This window comes from Protomyctophum bolini (assembly GCF_963924005.1).
Source record: "Protomyctophum bolini genome assembly, chromosome: 20".
NCBI lineage: Eukaryota > Metazoa > Chordata > Actinopteri > Myctophiformes > Myctophidae > Protomyctophum > Protomyctophum bolini.
In genome coordinates this window covers 25,877,875-25,902,242 of record NC_137881.1, presented here as the reverse complement: position 1 = coordinate 25,902,242, position 24,368 = coordinate 25,877,875, and the positions used below count along the sequence as shown (strand labels likewise).

At 41.0% G+C, this 24,368-nt stretch overlaps 1 protein-coding gene across 1 annotated transcript; it reads right to left on the bottom strand.

Moving 5' to 3' along the window:
- Window positions 1-6,707: 6,707 nt before the first annotated feature.
- Window positions 6,708-17,432, bottom strand: LOC308335037 (molybdopterin synthase catalytic subunit-like). The gene is made up of 7 exons (XM_080791989.1): window positions 17,316-17,432; window positions 16,632-16,753; window positions 9,562-9,701; window positions 8,746-8,951; window positions 8,058-8,211; window positions 7,841-7,964; window positions 6,708-7,018 (listed from the first exon to the last, which is right to left on the bottom strand). The coding sequence occupies exons 4-7, from the start codon at window positions 8,933-8,935 to the stop codon at window positions 6,944-6,946; spliced, it is 543 nt and encodes a 180-aa protein (XP_080648115.1). The 5' UTR covers window positions 8,936-8,951; window positions 9,562-9,701; window positions 16,632-16,753; window positions 17,316-17,432; the 3' UTR covers window positions 6,708-6,943.
- Window positions 17,433-24,368: the final 6,936 nt, after the last annotated feature.

Here is a 24,368-nt window from a genome sequence, read left to right as displayed (position 1 = left end):
GCAACAGGTGAACAGAGGAGCAGGTGTTTGAACAATAATGTGCTTGCTGCTGATGCATACAATTCACGGAGACGTATAGCCTACAACAACAAGGTATCCCCGATAAAAATGACTTTTCTTCCATGTGTGCACCTTGACCTGATTAGTTATGGTATTTCTGCGCATCAAATCGGCAGGCATTTCCATGTCATCTTATGGTTTAAACTTGAAGGTGGTCAGTTGTAGGTTATTGAGCTTCAAGTCAGAAAAGCTCTGCAGCTAATTGAGTTGACCTAGTTTTACGTCTTTTGCTATAGTGATGTAATCAATTAATCATTTGGGACCACCTGTGTATAGCTTATTTAACATTGGCTTTTTCTCTATACGTGCGGCCGTGCGCGACATGGATGATTTTAAATATTTCAAATTCTCTGTCTCTGCGTCTCTCCCATATAAATATATGGTTCTCTCCCCCTCATGTGCGCCCCCCCCCCCCCCCACACACACACACACACACACACACACACACACACACGCACACAAACACAGACAGACAGACAGAAAAAAGTAGGGGACACGAGTTGAAAGAGAAACTCTCGCATGAAGACTCATGCATCGCATGCTTTGTCATAACTTTGCGTGACGGCTGCGCATGCTTAAAATAAACAGATCTACAAGCTTACATCCACGTGTACCATATACCGTACACCATTCCGTGTCGATAATTATACATCTGTTATTTTTGCGCATGTGAACCTCGTAGGCTACGCTGCCATTACATTTGCGCTGCGCCTCGACATGCGTCTACTATTAAAATAAAATCAGACTGTCAGCTGTCATATCAATAGTGATCCCCGTAAAAAATACATGCTTTTATAACTAATTATTAATGCAGCCTCACAACTGCCGAAGCCCGACAGCTATTTTGGCTATCGTACTGTATTTGGTCCTCTATAAAGTCCGAATGCATTCACACCAGTAACGAACCGCACCGTGGTTCGTTTGGAAGCGAACCGAGTCCGGCCTTTTTTAGCGGACCATGGTTCGACCGAAACCGAAATGTTAAATTATGCATAAAAGGGAAATATGACCCATCAATCAAGCCTCAACAACACCTTAACTATTTACAACCAACCTTCAATAAGATTTTTAACCAACCACAACGTATTTAACCATGACAACAGACAACCAACCATTACCGTTATTAGTGTCTTTCTAACAGGACAAATAATACACAAAAATAATTTAATAACTTAAATGTTTCATTTTGCATTACTTACAGAACTTTAGCGCTCTCCACTGGTAAAACGAGTAGTCCCTGAATCGTTAACGTTCACTGTACAAGCGGCGTTGCCAGATTTTGCGGGAGAAATAAGCAACCAGGTCTATGAAAACTAGCCAGAAACTGACGAAAGAAGAAGGCCACATCATGACTTTAAAACTATATGCATGCATTGGATATTTGAAAATAACCGATCTACAAGGTCACAGTATTGTGTTTGTGAATCAGCAGACCATGACAAACAACCAACAGTCTGGCAATGCGAGACTAGCAGAACAGTAGCCTCGGTTCCAGGCTTACTTATCTGCGGCAGAACAGACGGTTGGAAAGTCCTCCCAAGGCCCTGGAAAGTCCCGGAAAAGGACTGTTGTGATTGGCCGACCGTGACGTCATTGCGGAATGAGTCACTCTCATTGGTCGTAAGCGCCAAGTCCCATGGTTCAAAAATACTCCCAATAAACGTTTTTAAAATCATTGTGTACTTTTACGTTAGCATTAGGCTACATTACGTTAGCATATCACAACTGACATTAACATAGCCTAATCTCTGTGTTTGAAAAAATATCAATTCGGACGTTAGTTTTAAATAGGTCGCGGGGACATGATGTACATAAATTATTAGCATCAGATGACATATGCATTCAACATGACAGTTGCTACTAGCTTGTTAACAACAGCTGAAAATGACACGATCAAAACAGTTTCCCAGACTGCAAATTAACTGAAAATTCGATGGTGCTTTGTGGCCTCGTACAGAGCCAGAGCCAGGCCAAAATTGCTTACAATTTAACCAGCACCAGATATCTAGACATCGGACATACTATAAGATGGCTCTGACCAGCACTTAGCCCCTCTCGGAACCCTCCATAAAGCTTTTATGAAATTTGGACTTTAACTTAAAGTCTTAAAAATGTCAGAAACTTTACTACCATTGGGTTCTGCTTGTGGGGCTAACCAGCACTAACCCTATACAAACACGGGCACCACCACACACAGAGAAACCAAGTACAAACGAAACATAATGATTCTGCCTAATTCTTAAAATAAATCATCTACCTGCATGCATGTAAAGGTATCCAAAAGAGTCCCCCGGGGCTAGTGGTGAACGTCGCCAAGCTTGGAGGCCCATCTGCTGGCGAAACCGTCGAAAAAAGCCGTTGCGGCTGCTCCTTGCTCTTTCACCGTCCAGTTAAAGTTGACGGTCGGTGCGTGTCGTCGGTCAGTTGCCAACCTGAGAGCTCATGCCCATCGTCAAAAAAGGAAAAACAGCGCCGAGACAGACTAGTACATTATAGTACATACATAAAAACAACTTCAAAACCGAAATGTGGTATCCAAAAGAGTCCCTGGGCCAGCGGGCCTAGTGGTGAACGTCGCCTAGCCCCACAAGCAGAACCCAAATGTAGTAAAGTTTCTGACATTTTGAGCAAAGCTAGGTCGGATCATAAAAGCTTTCGGAGGGTTCCGAGAGGGGCTAAACGTCGCCAAGCTTGGAGGCCCATCTGCTGGCGAAACCATCGAAAAAAGCCGTTGCGACTATTCCTTGCTCTTTACCCGTCCAGTTAAAGTTGACAGTCACGTTGCCATCGATCAGTTGCCAATCTGAGAGCCCATGCCGTCAAAAAATAAAGGAAAAACAGCGCCGGGAGTCCGGGACAGACTAGTCAACAGTCTATCTCTATAAAACTAGTTAGTTGCGGACAGGTGCTGCTGGTCAGGGTGGTGGCACGACGTCTTCTGAAATTCTGGTACACTGTGCTTTCGGACCTGACTATTTGCTCCTCCCCCTCCCGCACCCAAGCTTGTGATAGGTTGACAGGCGCCCAGCGTGTGCGTGGCTGGCACATGGGCTGGCACAGGCGTCCTGCTTATTGGTCCAAACTGTCGTCAACACAGGTGCTGTGTTGCCTAGCAACCGAGCAGCCGACCGCTAAAACACTTTGAAACTTTTGAAAGTACCGGTATAACATTTTAACATAATATTATATGGACGAGTGAAATTAACATGTAGATTAAGTTGTGTTGTTTAAGAGTGATTTTTTTTTCAGGGCTATTCTGTCTGTAGGCCAAAATTAAATTAAGATCACCAAATATAGCAGAATAGGGCAAGTTGTGGTGAGTTGGTGATCACACAGGACTGATTTGTTAGATCAACCTGGGATTTTATAATAGGTACTAAGTTGTGTGCTATGTGTCCATCCATGCTAGCCTAATAATATCCTAAGGATTGATTGTTATAGGGTGTACTGATTGTGTGTATTCATTATTTGAGACATGCATGTGTAGGTGCCTTTGTGTAGTGTACATGATTGTGGATGCTGTGTTCAGCATATGTTGCCAACTAGTGTCATATTTAGAGTTGAGGCTTTGGACGGTTCGTTATCAACCACTGCAACACATCCCTATTTTAATTTATTTAGTCACATGCAAGTAGTGATGGTAAGTACTAAGTAGCGATGACATAGCAAACAAAGCCCTGGTAGGTAGTACATGCCAGCTATATGTTGGGATCTGCCGCGATCTGGGTGCTACTCCCAGGAGGGCTGTCAAATGCTGTCTCACTGCTGTCCACTGTCCAGTAGTTGTATGTTTACACTAAATGTTCAATTCATTGTCACACTGTCCAGTTAACAAATTAAGATCGGCTCATCTGAAACCCACTTATGTTTTCTTGTAGACACTGTCCTACGACCAGATAGCTCTGTGATTACACCTTTAGCACATGGTGGCTTTACTCTGCAGCCACACTAGCCTCGGAAACACAGACATTATTTCCAGGAAGAAAAAAATTAACCACTAATAACCCTATTAAAATAGTATAAAAAAAAGAAGTGAGGGGTGCTCTCTACATCGTCATGATGTAGCCTATAATAGACACTATGTCTATTTGCTCAGACACTGATGTAAAATTGTCCATTCATTGTCAATGGGAATTTAATGTTTGTGTAAGACAGTGCCCCTCAAAATAGAGCAGGCAGTTTAAAAAATAGTGAAAATGGCCAAGCTACAAGCTCAGCTTGTAGATATTTTCAGAAGAAATCTATTTTTGAGGGGTGCTAGCCTCTCACTCTGAGGGTTTGTGTAAACACAACTATTGATGACGAAGGTGAGGACGCAAATTGTGATTGGCCCGAATGAGATGATGAATGATAAGAGTGACCCTCACTTCACACAGGTGTGATTTTTATTTCTCACATGTTTGTTTAAATGTTCTGCAGTGTTGAATAAGTGTTATCATATCATATCTATTCTGCCATTATTCTTCAGGCCATAGGGGGCACATTTCTAATTGTGCTACTGTTAACTACTACAAATAAGATCTTTTACGCTTGAGAGTGTAAAAAACAATCAAAAAAACATTCGGGGTTCGGTGGCCCAGGGGCCCTTTATCTCTAGATCCGCCTATGCTCATTGTGCCGAATGTCCCATTTCAAGTTTTCAAATGTATAAAAACCTTTTCGAAAATAGCAGCTACAAGCTCAAACAATGCGCCGCATTGCGAGCTTGTAGATCGGCTATTTTCAAATATGGTCAAAATGTATGTGGGAATCCAGGTGAATGGGTGCACCTACTGCACCTGACCTAGTGACATGACCAGCAGGAAGCACAAAAGTCTTGTTCCTCCTAGTTGAGATTTGGGGGTAAGAACAGGACTATGGAAATTGTATATGTGACCATGGCAGAGTAAGAACAGCTCAGTAAATTCAACTTGATGGTTTTCCATCTTGGGAATCCATTACAAGTGCTAAGATAACCACACTGTTGATGTGTTCCACAATGGCAAGAGTAGACAAGCCTATAAGTAGAACTCTGTCAGAACCACAATGGCGAGTAGACAAGCCTATAAGTAGAACTCTGTGATCTGTACCTTCATATTGTGGTTCTAACAAAGGCAACATTTCTGCACAATGGCCTAAACTCAAAAAGTGCTAAAGCAGTTTCCTACTTTGCTCAGTCAGTGCAAACAAACAAAGACCAAACAGGAAAGCTAAAATGGCCACCAGGCTTTATAGGGGAGGGGCTAATCAGTGACTGCTTACACCTGGGTAATTGGGGGCATGGAGACAGAACTCTGCACCATGCATCTCCCATGCCTTTGTGGCATAAAAATAATGACAAGGATTTATAAACCAAACGTTGTAGGTTAAAAAAATGAGTCAATATACAAACTGAAACAACAAAACAAACTAAACATGTCAAATAACAAAACAAAAGCAATATGCAGAAAACAAAAATCATCAACCAAAACAATCCAAATGCCTAACCAAAAAACCTAAATGCTGAAATGCTTTCAATGATGAAAAACGGCGTGCTATAGTATGGCGTACGGTAGGGGCTATAGCCCATGGTCAAAATTTTTAAAAACCAGGATAAAGAAAAAATGTAAAAATTCAAAAAACGATGGGCTATAACCCATGTTTATTTAATTAAAAAAAAAAATTCAAATCCTCAAAAATGATGAAAAACGGCGTGCTATAGTATGCCGTATGGTATGGGCTATAGCCCATGGTCAAAAATGATTAAAAACGAGGATAAAAAAATAAAATCAAAAAACGATTGGTTATAGCCCATCGTTTTTCAAATTTGAAAGCACTATATTTCTAAAACTATAACACATTTCAAAGATTCCTTTTCAGTGTTTCATGTCTCACTGGGCTCACTTCCTTCCTGGACTACATGTTGTCTCAGTAAGACAGCTCTCCCCCTGTCCACAAGGAGGAGCAGTGCACCAAAGAATTGTGGGAATTGTAGTCCATGACATCAGAGACGTTGTGAGCTTGTATATCGCGTGTGTAAAATAAAATCAGCCATTATTTACAATATCAAGGCATATAAATTTGTTGACTGGAAAGTGCAGTGCAACACTGAGATTGTCATACCAGTCAGATTACAGAAAATGGTAAGACAAACAAAACAGGATATATAATAAAGGGCCTTGAGGGTTATCTACAAGGGTGTTCTACCCCTTGAAGAAACTGTTGTTGCAGTGATGTTTCTCTGAGCTGGAGCTGAAATATTCTCGTTTCTATAACTACTACCTGCCACTTGATGATAGGACTACAGGAGCAGAGGTACAGGTACAGTAGGGCACCTAAACAATCAAGAGTTTTAACCAGATGAAGAGCCTTGGCTCGAAACGTCGTCAATAAAAGTTATCTTTTGGAGCATACGAGTGTGCGGGTTCCCTTCTCTTTACCTAAACAATCAATGCCACACTCAGAATGCCCCATCACACCAGTGTACACAATCATCTGTGACCCATAAATCGGTATGGAACTTGGTATTACTATACGGCAGTTACTAGTATTACAAGAAAGAATATTTCTACACAGGGAAAACTATGAAAATTGTGCTTTTGCTTGTACGATTGCAAGTAGTGTTCATAAAAATAAATAGAATTTTGCATTACCAGTATTGCTAATGAATTAACATGACTACAATGAAATAAATGAATACAGCCAGAGTTTTATTAGATTTTCTCCATCTAGCCTGTCAGTACTAAAAAGTACCTCTAGACTCTAGAGCCTTTAATATTGCTAACAGTAAAAGCCAATACTAGCACTGTAAATTATAATATTAAATAGAGCAATAGAGATAATAGTATATAATTATAAAACATTAACATTATAATGATAAGACATATTGTTATTATAATCATTACAATAACTAATAATAATAGATTCAGGTTCGTTTAGAGTGACCCCATGGACATTCCTGATTCTCCTTCCAGCTCGCACCATCGTCCTCATATACCTCCTGTGTACACACACACACACACACACACACACACGCTAAATTCAGTGTAGAAAACACATTACTACTATTATACCAATTACTGTACATTAATACAACTACTGTTGTACTACTATAACTAGTACTACTAGTAGTGATCTTCTTAGTAATTATCAATTACTATTATTTTTACACAAATTGCCCCTCAAAATTCTACAGAAATTGGTCATTGTTTTTGCACTTTGTCAATAGTGTCATAGTATAAATCGCTGATCAAGATTTTCTATAGCAAAATCAATTAACTCAAATCTTTGCTTTTGGGGGCCCCGCGACATCTTTTGAGATGGGGCTCAGCGACCAAATACATATATTTTGAGGGGCCCAAGAAGGTGTGAGCACCACTGATAATAGAAACATTTACTAAACTAGTAGTACATATACTATAATATAATAGTGGTGCACCACTATGAATCACTGTTCTCCTAGTACAGGGGTTCTCAACGTTTTTGGCCGGAGACCCCCGGAAATGCTTTGGCAATGTCTCTGGACCCCCGCCCCGCCCCCAATATTAATTGACTTCTACAATAACCTTAATAATAGAGACAATACACCATAAATAAATACTGAAACCAGATATAATCGTTATATTAGGGAAGGTGTACGCATGTACTATGTGTAAACTCTTCATTTCCATTTTCCAGCCATTCAGTTGGAAGTTATTATTTTATTTTTTTCAATAATTAGGGGACCCCCCCCCCCAAAATAATTTGGCGACCCCCAAGGGGTCGCGACCCACGGGTTGAGAACCCCTGAGTATGAATCACTGTACTCCTAAAGTAGTAGTACCTTTTTCCAGATGGGGACAGTAGATTTCAGGGTATTGATGCAGTACTGGACAGCCTGAAGGGAGTCTTGACGATGGGGAGACGATATCGCTATGACAACACTGGCCTCGCCCACTGGCACGATGCTGGACACACACACACACACACACACACACATAGTATATATATCATTTCTACCCGCCAGTGACGATACGATAGCTAATATAATCAATCAATACCCCAGTCTGTGATGGATGCAGATGTGTCTCACGCCTGGCCACGCCTCCCTGGCGCCTCGGCACACCTTTCTTAGCTCCGATTGGGCCATGGCCTCATATGCCTCGTACTCCAGGCGAATCACACGCCTCCCCTCGAATGTGTCCCTCGTCGTGCCTGGAGCGCCCACGCACCCACGCACCCACACACACACACACACACACACACACACACACACACACACACACACACACACACACACACACACACACACACACACACACACACACACACACACACACACACACACACACTTGATTTCGACGACTAAAACTATGAGGTTTGTCGACTACCTCTTTTCACTGACGAAAACTAAATGGAAACTACATGAAAACTAAGCTATGATGACTAAAAGTAAGACTAAATATATAAATAAAAACTAGACTAAAATGTTTGCAAGGGATTAGTGGACAAAAGATCCAGTATAAGTAAGACAAGTCATTTTACACTTGGTTGCATGTTGAAAATAGCAGATCTACAAGTTCACAACATGTCGCAGCACGTAACACTAAAACATTCCAGGTGACTAAAATGTGACTAAAACCAAATTAAGTTTCGTTCCAAAGACTATGACTAAACTAAAATAGAAATGTGCTACCAAAAACAACACCGCACACACTGACACTGACACACACACACTTTGTGCAGTACCTATAAACATAGCGATGGCTCCACAGCCATCGTCGCCGACGAGGCGTGTGGCATCGTCCACCGATAGCAGCTCGCTCGTCAGTTTCAGCCAATCGCTGCCCTTCCTCTCCTCCATGGCTTGTTCTGCACCTCCGTTCTCATCCCTTCGCTTGGCGTTCTTTTCCTCCTCCACCTCCTCGGCTGAGCTCATCAGCAATAACGATATCCTGATCGGTGTTCATTTTCACAGTCATATTTTATTTAGTTTCAGTCACATTTTTGTTTTAGTCTAGTTTTAGTTGTCTAGATCTAGTTACCATTTCTTATAATAAGTATAGCATTATATCTAATCTTTGTATATTTAAGGTATTTGTCATATCTACCCTGTGCAATATTTGATTACGAAGCCTTAAAAGGCAGACAGAAAATACATTTGTATTCACTATTCATATGTTCCAATGTTCAATGCCAAAACCACAATTCAATCGTTTAAAACCATTTTTACTTAAATAATATTTAAGAAACTGTTAACTGGTTATTGTGTGTACCGTACTTTTAAAATCATAATTTTGTTACCCGGGCAGCGCTGGTTGGCAGGCATCAATACACTTTTAGACCAACATGTTTGTGGCAGCATGGGCAATTACATTAATTTCTTGATCGCCTCATGGGCCGCTATGCTCGATCGCAGGCTTGATAAGCCCAAAGCTTATTGATAATGGGTACTCAATAAGCTTGTTATCAGATTTTTTGGGGTATCAGGTTTCAAGCTCCATCCATTCCCACCAATGGGGGACATGTGGAAAAGGACTTTACATTTGAAAACAAGTGTCCCACCTTGGGTTCCCCTCTAGCCTCCACTGACGGGTGTGATGACCGCGACCTCCTCGCCGTCCGACAGCGTCACCTCCTGGTCGCCCACTTCCACGTACTGCTGGCCCACTGCCAGGACCACCTGGTCACTCAGTATGTCCAGTCTGGAGGACGAGAGAGAGAGAGAGAGAGAGAGAGAGCTTAGAGAAGGGTGAAGAGAACTAAGCAGTGGTTCAGTAGAGAAGAGTAGAGAAAGACAGGAGATGGTGGAGCTAATTTCACAAGATAAATTACTGGTTACACGTACCCGAGATAGTGTACCTAGTATCTTCCTCTATCTCCTTCCCTATACCACAGTATTATCAACTTTAAAAGTTTGGATCCAATTTTGACATCACTTTAAATTTCTTTCACCTTCTATATATGCTCCCATCAAACTACTATTGACTCATTTAACCCATTCTGACCTGAGATCAGATTCATAACGAGGTTTCCACTGGACACACACTGGTCTGATGAACCCATTCTGACCTGAGATCAGATTCTAAAAAATGTCAGTCGTTCTTCGATTTTTCAAAAATAGCAGACCTACAAGCTCGTATCGCGCCACTCGGTGGCGCGCTATGAGCTTGTAGATCTGCTATTTTTCAATAGCTAAAGCATAACATGATGCCAACACCAAAATGGGTGCCCGGTCAGAATGGGTTAATAGATGGTACGATGTGGGAATTAGGTGCTGTAAGGATTTATATAAGACAATGCATTCCATAGTTTTCCCTCCCTCTGTGCCACATTTAATCTCTCCTGTGACAACTTCTTCAGCTCATTTCCACATCGAGGAATCTCAGGAACACAATATGTTGACAGCTGGGCGTGACGTATACTAGCAGCGACATTGCCTTCATATGTAGTTTCAAGGCTTTTGGGGCCACATTAATTCCATTTTCTCCATTAACTGGCTGTATCAAATATGAATGGACATCATAAACGACGCACAGCCACTCCCCAGACAGAAAGGCCGGGGCGGTCGGTTTATTTTTCAAACACAGTTCTTATATGAAGTTACCTAAAATCGCCCTATGGAGATTGCTTTTGCAACACTCTTTAGAAGAACAATATTACTATCTTGGAAGTCTCCAAAACCACCCTCTCACTCAATATAGCTCAACCTTGTGAGTTGTGATGTACTTCTTAAGCTTAGAAAAAGAAAAAACTCTCTCAGAGGAACCACCAAAGGCTTCTCTAAGACATTTATAGAATACTTTAATATTCGTACCTCCCTGGATTAGACTCTATGTGACCCAAACGTAGGGGACAGTGGATTTTGGAATTAACAGACAGTGTCTCTCTCACAGGTGTACATTACTACTACTAGAATTTCGGCCCCCTTCGGGGGCCTCATCCCAGTGTCGTTGCAGCGCAATATGGGAAGAAGGAGTTGACAGACTCCACTTCATGTTTCAGCTGTGTTTTTAAACTCAGTAGTGTGCCCTGCACATGTAGTAACGGATGGGTTATAAATTATTATAGTACTGTACTGCACTCCTTAGTATTGCACTGTACTGTAATGTTGTCCTCTGTACTGTACTTTACTGTACGTCGTTACTGTACTGTACTGTACTGTACTGTACTGTACTGTACTGTACTGTACTGTACTGTACTGTACTGTACTGTACTGTACTGTTGTTAGTGTTGTTATTGTTGTTTTTCTTATAATGATTATTATTATTATTGTTATTATTATTACATGCATTATTGTTCTGATGTGAGCTTGTTTGTAAATGAGTGAGTTTACAAAGAAGCTTATTGTTAGCTAAGCTGGCCACTTAAGCACCCTGACCACACCCAGCACAATGACATTAGCACCCCTGGCTAGTTACAGTAGCTGGCCACTTAAGCACCCTGACCACTGCAACAATTACATTAGCACCCCTCCCCACCCCAAGGATGGCCTATAGGTGAGGAATGTTGTTTTTCCAGTTGTAGATGGGAGATCATTAAGATGCTGCTGGATCCTGTATTAAGATGCATCCTTACTTCCTTCCTTTCAAGCAAGGGAATTTAATTGAATGCCTGGAAATGTACCTGTAATTGTTTTGTCTGTAACTGTAGAGTTTTTTCCACTTTTGATGTAAGGGGGCAGAGAGGTTGATTTAGGGGGGCAAACACCCCTCCCCCCCCCCCGTGGCGCCAGGCCTGCAAATCCAGAAGTATAATTTCCACTTTTTAAAGTCCATGCACTGTAGTGAATAGCATTTATCCATTTAGATATATTGAATTACTTATTTTTACACAGGAACATAATGTGTGTCTTTACAATAACTGTAATGTAACAATAATACTAATAATGTAATGTAATAATTATGTAATTAACGAATTAAATGACCTTATTTTATTCTGAAGGCAACCGGATGTCTTAAATTAGCTAGCTCTCAAACAGGAATTTCTAAATTTGCTTATTAGACGGAGCCAACTCGCAGGCAGTGCCTCAGCCCAGATGCAAGAGAGGATCGTTACAGGATTGTATAGGACACCAGTTTTGGTGTGACACAGACGGCTACCACATATAGCTTCATACTGGGTGAAAGTGTCCTTCCAAAAATTATTTTGTCGCTCGAAATTCTTATTCACAATGACATCGAGTTGATGTGTTTGTGTTTTTAGGGTAATTGTTGCATAAGCGCTATTTCGCACTCGAGACCGGGCCATCTCCCTCCCCTGTGTCTGAAGCAGCTAGCATGGAAGCTATATGGATTATGGAAGCTTTCCCTCCGATTGCACACAACCATGCCGTTATCCACGCGTCCATCCGATTGCTTTTAATGTAAATGTCCCATCCACTGAGCAAAAGCGATATAAGCGCCTTATTCATTCATTCGATTCATTTGGGTGTGTGACATGTGTGGGGCTGTGCAGTAGTGCTGTGGGCTTTCGGACGGAGCTGCTGTTCGAGTCGCTGAAAGGGGGAGGGGACTTGGGATGGCAGTGTAGAGTAGGCACGACATTGAGGGGTAGAAACCATCCCGGTCGCGTGGTTCATCTAACGCGTGTGTCACTGTGAAGGACTGGCCCCATTAAGTGAACGTAGTTGGCGACAAAGGAGCAGTGAAAGGGGGAGGGGGCTTCGGATGGCAGTGTAGAGTAGGCACGACATTGAGGGGTAGAAACCATCCCGGTCGCGTGGTTGATCTAACGCGTGTGTCACTGTGAAGGACTGGCCCCATTAAGTGAACGTAGTTGGCGTAGTAGACGCCAACATGACGATTCTGACGTAGGCTGTAGAGGTTGAGCAATAATAGCGTGTTTGACAAAAGTAATATTTAAACAGTAAATAAGACATTTTTGGCGAATGCAATGTAGTCTATATGTTTTCTGGGAGTGTGCAGGTTTTATTTTGCATATAGAGATGTGTGGTGAAAGTGTGGTTCGGTGGGAGAAAGCTGTTGGATAAACGGCCATGTGCTTATGTACCCCTGTCTATTAGGGTAGCAGGATACTGTACTGCACTCCTTAGTATTGCACTGTACTGTAATGTTGTCCTCTGTACTGTACTTTACTGTACGTCTTTACTGTACTGTACTGTACTGTACTGTACTGTACTGTACTGTTGTTAGTGTTGTTTTTCTTATAATGATTATTATTATTATTGTTATTATTATTACATGCATTATTGTTCTGATGTGAGCTTGTTTGTAAATGAGTGAGTTTACAAAGAAGTTTATTGTTATTATTATTATTATGATTATTATTATTAGTATTGTTATTGTGATTATTACATGGATTATTGTTGTGATGTGAGCTTGTGGCTGACTCACTATCTAGAAATTAAAAACATGGCACTTCATTGAAAATAGGTTACAGACCCCTGTTATATGCGCTTGTTTTGGGATTATTTTTATAGACCTATTTACTTGTTTCTATGAGACATGGCAACGCCAACAGCGCAGCGAAAGGCATCCACGTCTTTCTCTTGTGAAATGCTGAGATTAGAAACGACCATAATTATTTCATTTCTCAACCTTAAAAAAAATATAAAGACATCTCCATAATCCTTTGGAAGTGTGTGTAGCAAAAGTAGTCGGCATTGTCATGGTTGAAAGTATTCATGCAACACTGACGCTGTAAGCTGTGTGATGCTAACGCGCTAACACCGTTAGCATGGTCTGTGTTGGTCAAAGGAAAAAGGATAGATATGAAACTACTGGTCAAAATGTCATCCAAAACACAACACCTAAAATCGGAATGTGATGGTGACCTATTGAGCACAAACAGACAATCATGATTTGCTTGCTGGACCTATAATTAATTTATGTGCATTACATTTCCACCTCGCACATATAAATCAAAAGCAAGATGGATGCTAACGCGCTAACACCGTTAGCATGTTCTGTGTTGGTCGGAAAAAGGATAGATATGAAACTACTGGCCCAAATAAATGTCATACAAAATACAACAGCTAAAATCGGAATGTGATGGTGACCTATTGAGCACAAACAGCCAATCATGATTTGCTTGCTGGACCTATAATTAATTTATGTGCATTACATTTCAACCTCGCACATATAAATCAAGCCACAGTGCAGTCAGAGAGTAGTTCACAGGTCACACACAGGAGCAGTGAAAGGGGGAGGGGACTTGGGATGGCAGTGTAGAGTAGGCACGACATTGAGGGGTATAAACCATGCCGGTCGCGTGGTTCATCTAACGCGTGTGTCACTGTGAAGGACTGGCCCCATTAAGTGAACGTAGTTGGCGTAGTAGACGCCAACATGACGATTCTGACGTAGGCTGTTGAGGTTGAGCAAGAATAGCGTGTTTCAGAAAAGTAATATTTAAACAGTAAATAAGACATTTTTGGCGAATGCAATGTAGTCTATGTCTTTTGTGGGAGTGTGCAGGTTTTATTTTGCATAGAGAGATGTGTGGTGGAAGTGTGGCTTGGTCGGAGATAGAGCACGAATGAACGGCCAGGTGCTCATGCACCCCTTTCTATTAGGGTAGCAGGATTACCTGTTTTTTCCCCCCTCTATTTTTTTCTTTTCTTTCATTTTATTCTTTGTTTGTGCTGTTGTGCTTTGGGGGGGGGGGGGGGGGGGGGTGTACATTGTCGCTTTTATGTTTGTGTTTGTCTGTGATGCTAATATTTTTTTTATTAAATGGGTGACAAGATGTCGATGTGCAATGATTTTTTTGCCATATATGCTATGTGCTGTTTATCTGTCCCAAAAGACAGAGAGAGACATAGCGAGAGAGTATAGTATACTACAGTATAACCCAAAATGTCAGTCTGTTCAAGTAGTATTTTTGTTGTTTTTATTAATCATTAATCATTATTTCCATGCCATAATCCCTCCACCCCCACTCAAGAGTGGAATGGACTGACTTGTGCTCTGAACGGATCACTTGAACTCTCTGCACTTTATTTTATTCACTATTCTTGTCCTGTTTTGCACTTGTCCTAATGTTGTTGTAACTGCACTCTGCTGTCCCACCAAACCAAATTCCTAACATGTTTACATGTCATGGCAATAATGATTGAATGTCTTCTGATTCTGATATAATTGCTTGCTTTGCCAATATTATTTGTGGTACATTCATGCCAATGAAATATCATGAGAGCGCGGGAGAGGGAGAGAAGAGCAACACATGTTTTGTTGTTTGATGCCAATAATCACATCAATAATAACTACAATAATAATTAGGGGTGTCAAACGATTACATTATTTTATCTGATTAATTACTGCTTAAAAATCAATTAATCCTGATGAATCACCATTTGAACTAAGTCCAAAATATGCCATGTTTTTCTGTATATTGTTGTGGGAATGCAAAGATAAATAACAGAAGGCAGATATAAAGAATAAAACATACGTACAGTATGTAAAATCTATATAACAAATCCAGTGTGGTAGGATGGTGTCTCACACCCCGTTGTCGTGCTATGCGATTTGAGCTACTGCCTATGTAAATTAGTGCTGCCAACGAATATTCTATATCCGAATATAGATTCGAATCAAAAATAATAATTAATAACCGAATATATAAAATTAAGGTTCGAATTAAAAATAATAATAAAAAATATTTTTTTATTTATTATTATTATTAGTTTTCAGTGCCATGGGTAAGCGTTGTGACTTGTGAGCTTGTAGATTAGTTATATTTGCCACGCGACACGCCGACAACGGCATACATTGAAGAATAAATCATTTCCTAAACACAGACTATACAGCGCAGCGCAGTTCTGATTGGCTGCCTCGTCTCCAGCCGTGTTGCCTCAGAATTCTTTAGGGTCACTAATTTGAGCATAACAGCGGAGCGCAGGCGCTAGCCAGCTAAAACGTTTCATAACGTCGGCACTCGGCAGCAGACCCACAGTCCACAGATAATAATAATGCAGCAGAATTAACACTGCCTCCGTGCCTCGTTTTGATAAGGCTGTGTGGTAGGATTGCTCATTTAAGAAAAATGTTTTACTGGAGAAGGGAGAATGTATGCGTTCCGTTCCATCTCAGTTTTCAGCAACACCAATGCGCGGAGAGAGAGAGAGAGTTGCGCCAGCAATGCGATATTAAATGTTATGTCTCAGGTTGTATTGGTGTAAATATAATTATTAAAAAATCCGATTGGCTCGAATTGAAATCCGAAATCCGAATGGCTCGAATTGTTCGAATCCACGTGGGTTTTTAAAACGAATATCCGAATCCAATTTTTGGACAATTACGGCAGCCCTAATGTAAATTGTGCAGCATTTTAAGGCAATAACTGACTCTTTCCCCATCCAGATAGATAGTGCAGAGTGGATCGAATTAATTTCACAAATGAATTAACTCCGTTATTTTGACATCCCTAATAATAGAGGGTATGCGTGTGACATCATCAAACCCGGAAGTTATGCAGGAATGCCTACTGAGTGGCAAAAAACTACTTTCTGGCCTCGACAGCCCAGACATCCAAACAGAAAAGTCATATCTGATTGCATTAAACAATGTTAAACTCACTTTGCATGTTGCTTTGCCACTCAATGTGCCATTCACTTTAAGCATGCGCATACCCTCTATAATATAATATATTGATAATATTAATACTGCATTTACCGTGGGTGTCGTAGTACCAGCTGTTGCCACAGGAGGCTACTGGAGAGCTGTGCCGGCAGAGTCAAGGTCTCTGACCTGAGTCCAGCTACCTCTGCACTCTGTGCAAAATACAACACCAACACCTGAGAGAGAAGAGAAATAGAGACTATTAGAGAGATAAATACAACAGTTACAACCATGCAGAGAGAGAAGAGAAATATAGAGTTAAATACAACACTTACAATTACAACCATGCAGAGAGAGAAGTGAAATATAGAGTTAAATACAACACTTACAAACCATGCAGAGAGAGAAGTGAAATATAGAGTTAAATACAACACTTTAAATACAACACTTACAAACCATGCAGAGAGAGAAGAGAAATAGAGAAGAGTAAGTCCTTAACACTATGGTATTCAACTTCCTTCCCTTCCTCTGTAATTGAGATTATTATCAGTCATCACAATGACTGGTCAACAAAAACATATTGAAGACCCTAACAGGAGCCCTCGCATGCACCTCTTGCTACCACAGCACCTCAAATGCCCTTAAAACAAGGCTCCAGACATCCCAAGAAAAAGTACATAAAATGATTCAATACTATTGCTGTTATCAGTCCTGGCTCCAACCACTAGTACTAAATAACCAATAATACTACTATTAGTGCTGACACACCACACATAATGAATACGGTATGTATCTTACCTGCGCCGTCATTAATAATCTCTATGAAGTTTTGGTAGAAATGTTTTCCTTCATATTTGGAACTTTCTCCAACGTTCCTTCTACATCTTCCGGGTTGCTTGCTGCGGCCGTTTGCTCATTGGTGCAAAGGGAGAGGCGTGTTTCTTACCCCCGTAACGTGATTGGTTGGTTCTGGTCACGATGTGAGAGCCGCGTGAGAGGGTCACGTGACATGCACGCACGCGCACACACACACACACACACACACACACACGCCCCCACACAGGAAAAGTCAACAACTTCCACAGTATGGACCTGTCACCCATGAAAGATGGACATGTATGCTCACAGACAGTGAGTTATAGCCCATAGTTCTTTGAATTTTTGAAAAAAAAATATCCTCGTTTTTCATCATTTTTGACCATGGGCTATAGCCCATATCGTACGGCATACTATAGCACGCCGTTTTTTTATCATTTTGAGGATTTGAAAAATGAAAAAATGAAAAGAAATGATGGGTTATAGCCCATAGTTTTTTAATTAAAAAAACTAATTATCCTCATTTTTCATCATTTTGGACCATGGGCTATAGCCCATATCGTACGGCATACTATAGCACGCCGTTTTTCATCATTTTTGAGTATTTGAAAAAGAATTATCCTCGTTTTTCATCATTATTGACCATGGGCTATAGCCCATATCGTACGGCATACTATAGCACGCGTTAAGTGCATTGTTTCTATATATTCGTGATCTATCAAATAAAACAAAACTTGTGAACTTGTCATCTGCCCCCAATTATTTTGTTGTTTTACTGTAAACAATTGTGAGTAAGATTGTACTAATATCCTACACAGCTCTATAGCCTAAGATTTAGACTCTTGTAGATGTATTTTATCAATTCGGACATTTTCAAAGACTGAAAATGTCAGAATCGATAAAATACATCTACAAGAGTCTAAATCTTAGGCTAACACAGCTCATGAGCTCCCATTGCATCTTAACACAGTGATGGTAATGGGTAGGTACAAAAAAGACCTTTGCAAATGAAATTGCAAATATGTCAGTTGATTAAAAATTTAAATATAAATATATAGAGAAACTATGGTGTACTGTCAAGATGAGAGATGCAAGACCCAAGGAACAAATTTCTCACTGTTTGGGAATGCGATAAAATGAATAAATCCGGGGAAGAGTTGTATGGAATTGTACTATTAATACAAATGAATTGAGCCCAACATCTTAAGCCACACTTAAATTAAAACAAAAATATAAACAATAGTGCAAACAAAAACAATCTAAGCCACATGTATATAACACAAAAACAATATAACCGTGCAAACAAGAGACAAAACCACACGTATATTAAAATAAAAAGCTACACTTATATTAAACACAAAAACAACATATTACAGTGTAAACAAAACGTTAGGGGAAAACAACTGGACTTCGCTGAAATGTGACTTAAACCCTACACTAATTTAGGACTTCTACCTAGTAAGTACTAACTAGTAAGCCCTGCGCTGCACTGCAGAAGTCTGGCAAGAGCCACTCTAGAGTAGACTGCAATTTACAATTTACAATTTAGGCATTTAGCAGACGCTTAATCCAGAGCGATTTACATTAGGCAAGAACAAAAAAATCATGGGAATACATCACATATATAAAAAGCATTTATCATGAAACATGCGTAAGCTAAGAACGTAACAGTGGAATATCTATATAATGAAACTATACATATAAACTATACATATATACTATACTATGCTATACATATGTACTATGAAGTGCTATGACTACATACTATGCAATTATAGTGCTGTCTACATGACGTGCTATAAGTCTGTATCAAATGCTATCTTATGGCATGTACACATTGCACGATATTTGCTCCGATTATGCTGTCGGGGACCATTTTTGGCGCTCGCCGACAAAACTCCCGATCTCGACCAAAGATCGGGCTTTGATTGGCGAGGTTTTGCTCGCTGTGTGTGAAAGGGTAATTCATGACGGCATCAGGAAAGAACTTTAGGAGAAACCCACAGCACAACAAATGGAGTTATCGAGAAAGAAAAGCTGTCCCCTTCATTATTATTTAATCTTGCCAACATCCATTCATATGATTTCTACCATATCTTCCATCCACGTTTTGGGATCTGGGGAGGATGTGCTCTTCCATAATCATCCACCTTTATGATTGCAAATTCATACTTTGATATTCCAAGTATTGGGTTATTTGTGTTTGATTTGTGTTTGATGCCCAAAAAAGACATTCTTGGTGAAACGGGTACCAGCAGTTCCCTATATTTTTTTTCTCAGAATGGGCACGCATACACACACACACACACACACACACACACACACACACACACACACACACACACACACACACACACACACACACACACACACACACACACACACACACACACACACACACACACACACACACACACACGCGTACAACTAACCTGACTGTGAGGTCAGATGACATGATTATACAACTTACCCACTTCGTACCTACCGTGCACAGAAAATGAAGGGTATGTAGTAATGACAGGAAACATTCTTCTCTCAACATTACTAGTGGGCGACCTGGGGGAAGGGCAAAAATGCTCGTCTGACGCTGGCCTTGGGAAAATGTCCTTCCATCATCTTACCTCCTCTGATGGAACGACATGTTCCCAATGCCTCCAGACCGAACTGATACCTCTGCTTCTCCCCAGCTTCATGTCCACGTTCATGTCCACAGACTTCACATCAGCGTTTCACTCAGTTCCTTCCATCATTCGTCTTCCCGTTTTCTGGAGTTCAGCCTCTACCTGTAAAATGACACACACACACACACACAACGAGATGATTATAAGATCCCGGGAAAACACAATCAAATATGCTACTGAAAACAATACAGTTAAGTGGATATTGTCACATGATTATACAACTTACCCACTTCGTACCTACCGTGCACAGAAAATTAAGGGTATGTAGTAATGACAGGAAACATTCTTCTCTCAACATTACTAGTGGGCGACCTGGGGGAAGGGCAAAAATGCTCGTCTGACGCTGGCCTTGGGAAAATGTCCTTCCATCATCTTACCTCCTCTGATGGAACGACATGTTCCCAATGCCTCCAGACCGAACTGATACCTCTGCTTCTCCCCAGCTTCATGTCCACGTTCATGTCCACAGACTTCACATCAGCGTTTCACTCAGTTCCTTCCATCATTCGTCTTCCCGTTTTCTGGAGTTCAGCCTCTACCTGTAAAATGACACACACACACACACAACGAGATGATTATAAGATCCCGGGAAAACACAATCAAATATGCTACTGAAAACAATACAGTTAAGTGGATATTGTCACATGATTATACAACTTACCCACTTCGTACCTACCGTGCACAGAAAATTAAGGGTATGTAGTAATGACAGGAAACATTCTTCTCTCAACATTACTAGTGGGCGACCTGGGGGAAGGGCAAAAATGCTCGTCTGACGCTGGCCTTGGGAAAATGTCCTTCCATCATCTTACCTCCTCTGATGGAACGACATGTTCCCAATGCCTCCAGACCGAACTGATACCTCTGCTTCTCCCCAGCTTCATGTCCACGTTCATGTCCACAGACTTCACATCAGCGTTTCACTCAGTTCCTTCCATCATTCGTCTTCCCGTTTTCTGGAGTTCAGCCTCTACCTGTAAAATGACACACACACACACACAACGAGATGATTATAAGATCCCGGGAAAACACAATCAAATATGCTACTGAAAACAATACAGTTAAGTGGATATTGTCACATGAATATACAACTTACCCACTTCGTACCTACCGTGCACAGAAAATTAAGGGTATGTAGTAATGACAGGAAACATTCTTCTCTCAACATTACTAGTGGGCGACCTGGGGGAAGGGCAAAAATGCTCGTCTGACGCTGGCCTTGGGAAAATGTCCTTCCATCATCTTACCTCCTCTGATGGAACGACATGTTCCCAATGCCTCCAGACCGAACTGATACCTCTGCTTCTCCCCAGCTTCATGTCCACGTTCATGTCCACAGACTTCACATCAGCGTTTCACTCAGTTCCTTCCATCATTCGTCTTCCCGTTTTCTGGAGTTCAGCCTCTACCTGTAAAATGACACACACACACACACACACAACGAGATGATTATAAGATCCCGGGAAAACACAATCAAATATGCTACTGAGAACAATACAGTTAAGTGGATATTGTCACATGATTATACAACTTACCCACTTCGTACCTACCGTGCACAGAAAATTAAGGGTATGTAGTAATGACAGGAAACATTCTTCTCTCAACATTACTAGTGGGCGACCTGGGGGAAGGGCAAAAATGCTCGTCTGACGCTGGCCTTGGGAAAATGTCCTTCCATCATCTTACCTCCTCTGATGGAACGACATGTTCCCAATGCCTCCAGACCGAACTGATACCTCTGCTTCTCCCCAGCTTCATTTCCACGTTCATGTCCACAGACTTCACATCAGCGTTTCACTCAGTTCCTTCCATCATTCGTCTTCCCGTTTTCTGGAGTTCAGCCTCTACCTGTAAAATGACACACACACACACACACACACAACGAGATGATTATAAGATCCCGGGAAAACACAATCAAATATGCTACTGAAAACAATACAGTTAAGTGGATATTGTCACAAGATTATACAACTTACCCACTTCGTACCTACCGTGCACAGAAAATGAAGGGTATGTAGTAATGACAGGAAACATTCTTCTCTCAACATTACTAGTGGGCGACATGGGGGAAGGGCAAAAATGCTCGTCTGACGCTGGCCTTGGGAAAATGTCCTTCCATCATCTTACCTCCTCTGATGGAACGACATGTTCCCAATGCCTCCAGATCGAACTGAGACCTCATCTTCTCTCCAGCTTCATGTCCACCTTCACGTCCACAAACTTCAGCATTTCACTTCCTCTTCGCTTTCATCTTCCCTTTTTCTGGATGTCAGCTTCTATCTGTAAAATGACACACAAAATGAGATAACATCACACATTACAAACAGCAAGTGGCAAAACACAATCAAATATGCTACTGAAACAATACAGTTAAGTGGAAATTGTTACGTATACCTTACCCATTTCACCTACCGTACAGGGGAAAGGAAGCATATGTAGTAATGACAGGAAACGTTCTCATATTTACCAGCGGACGAGCTGAAGGAAGGACAAAAATGTTCGTCTGAATTTATCGTTGGCCTTGGGAAAATGTAATTCCATCAGCTTTCCTCTTACCGCCTCTGATGGAATTAAATGTTCTCAATGCCTTCAGATCGAACTGAGACCTCATCTTCTCTCCAGCTTCATGTCCACCTTCACGTCCACAAACTTCAGCATTTCACTTCCTCGTCGCTTTCATCTTCCCTTTTTCTGGATGTTAGCTTCTATCTGTAAAATGACACACAAAATGAGATGATTATAACATCACACATTACAAACAGCAAGTGGCAAAACACAATCAAATATGCTACTGAAACAATACAGTTAAGTGGAAATTGTTACGTATAACCTTACCCATTTCACCTACCGTACAGGGGAAAGGAAGCATATGTAGTAATGACAGGAAACGTTCTCATATTTACCAGTGGACGAGCTGAAGGAAGGACAAAAATGTTCGTCTGAATTTATCGTTGGCCTTGGAAAAATGTAATTCCATCAGCTTTCCTCTTACCGCCTCTGATGGAATTAAATGTTCTCAATGCCTTCAGATCGAACTGAGACCTCATCTTCTCTCCAGCTTCATGTCCACCTTCACGTCCACAAACTTCAGCATTTCACTTCCTCGTCGCTTTCATCTTCCCTTTTTCTGGATGTCAGCTTCTATCTGTAAAATGACACACAAAATGAGATGATTATAACATCACACATTACAAACAGCAAGTGGCAAAACACAATCAAATATGCTACTGAAACAATACAGTTAAGTGGAAATTGTTACGTATACCTTACCCATTTCACCTACCGTACAGGGGAAAGGAAGCATATGTAGTAATGACAGGAAACGTTCTCATATTTACCAGCGGACGAGCTGAAGGAAGGACAAAAATGTTCGTCTGAATTTATCGTTGGCCTTGGGAAAATGTAATTCCATCAGCTTTCCTCTTACCGCCTCTGATGGAATTAAATGTTCTCAATGCCTTCAGATCGAACTGAGACCTCATCTTCTCTCCAGCTTCATGTCCACCTTCACGTCCACAAACTTCAGCATTTCACTTCCTCGTCGCTTTCATCTTCCCTTTTTCTGGATGTCAGCTTCTATCTGTAAAATGACACACAAAATGAGATGATAACATCACACATTACAAACAGCAAGTGGCAAAACACAATCAAATATGCTACTGAAACAATACAGTTAAGTGGAAATTGTTACGTATACCTTACCCATTTCACCTACCGTACAGGGGAAAGGAAGCATATGTAGTAATGACAGGAAACGTTCTCATATTTACCAGCGGACGAGCTGAAGGAAGGACAAAAATGTTCGTCTGAATTTATCGTTGGCCTTGGGAAAATGTAATTCCATCAGCTTTCCACTTACCGCCTCTGATGGAATTAAATGTTCTCAATGCCTTAAGATCGAACTGAGACCTCATCTTCTCTCCAGCTTCATGTCCACCTTCACGTCCACAAACTTCAGCATTTCACTTCCTCTTCGCTTTCATCTTCCCTTTTTCTGGATGTCAGCTTCTATCTGTAAAATGACACACAAAATGAGATGATAACATCACGCATTACAAACAGCAAGTGGCAAAACACAATCAAATATGCTACTGAAACAATACAGTTAAGTGGAAATTGTTACGTATACCTTACCCATTTCACCTACCGTACAGGGGAAAGGAAGCATATGTAGTAATGACAGGAAACGTTCTCATATTTACCAGCGGACGAGCTGAAGGAAGGACAAAAATGTTCGTCTGAATTTATCGTTGGCCTTGGGAAAATGTAATTCCATCAGCTTTCCTCTTACCGCCTCTGATGGAATTAAATGTTCTCAATGCCTTCAGATCGAACTGAGACCTCATCTTCTCTC

Bases quoted from the DNA above. Each gene is read 5' to 3' on its own strand.
- LOC308335037 (XM_080791989.1), bottom strand. From the start codon at position 8,935: ATGAGCTCAGCCGAGGAGGTGGAGGAGGAAAAGAACGCCAAGCGAAGG. The intron at 7,965-8,057 runs GTATTGATTGAT...GTGTGTGTCCAG, and splicing joins TGCATCCATCACAGACTGGG to CATCGTGCCAGTGGGCGAGG. The intron at 7,019-7,840 runs GTACTACTACTT...GTGTGTACACAG, and splicing joins CTGTCCCCATCTGGAAAAAG to GAGGTATATGAGGACGATGG.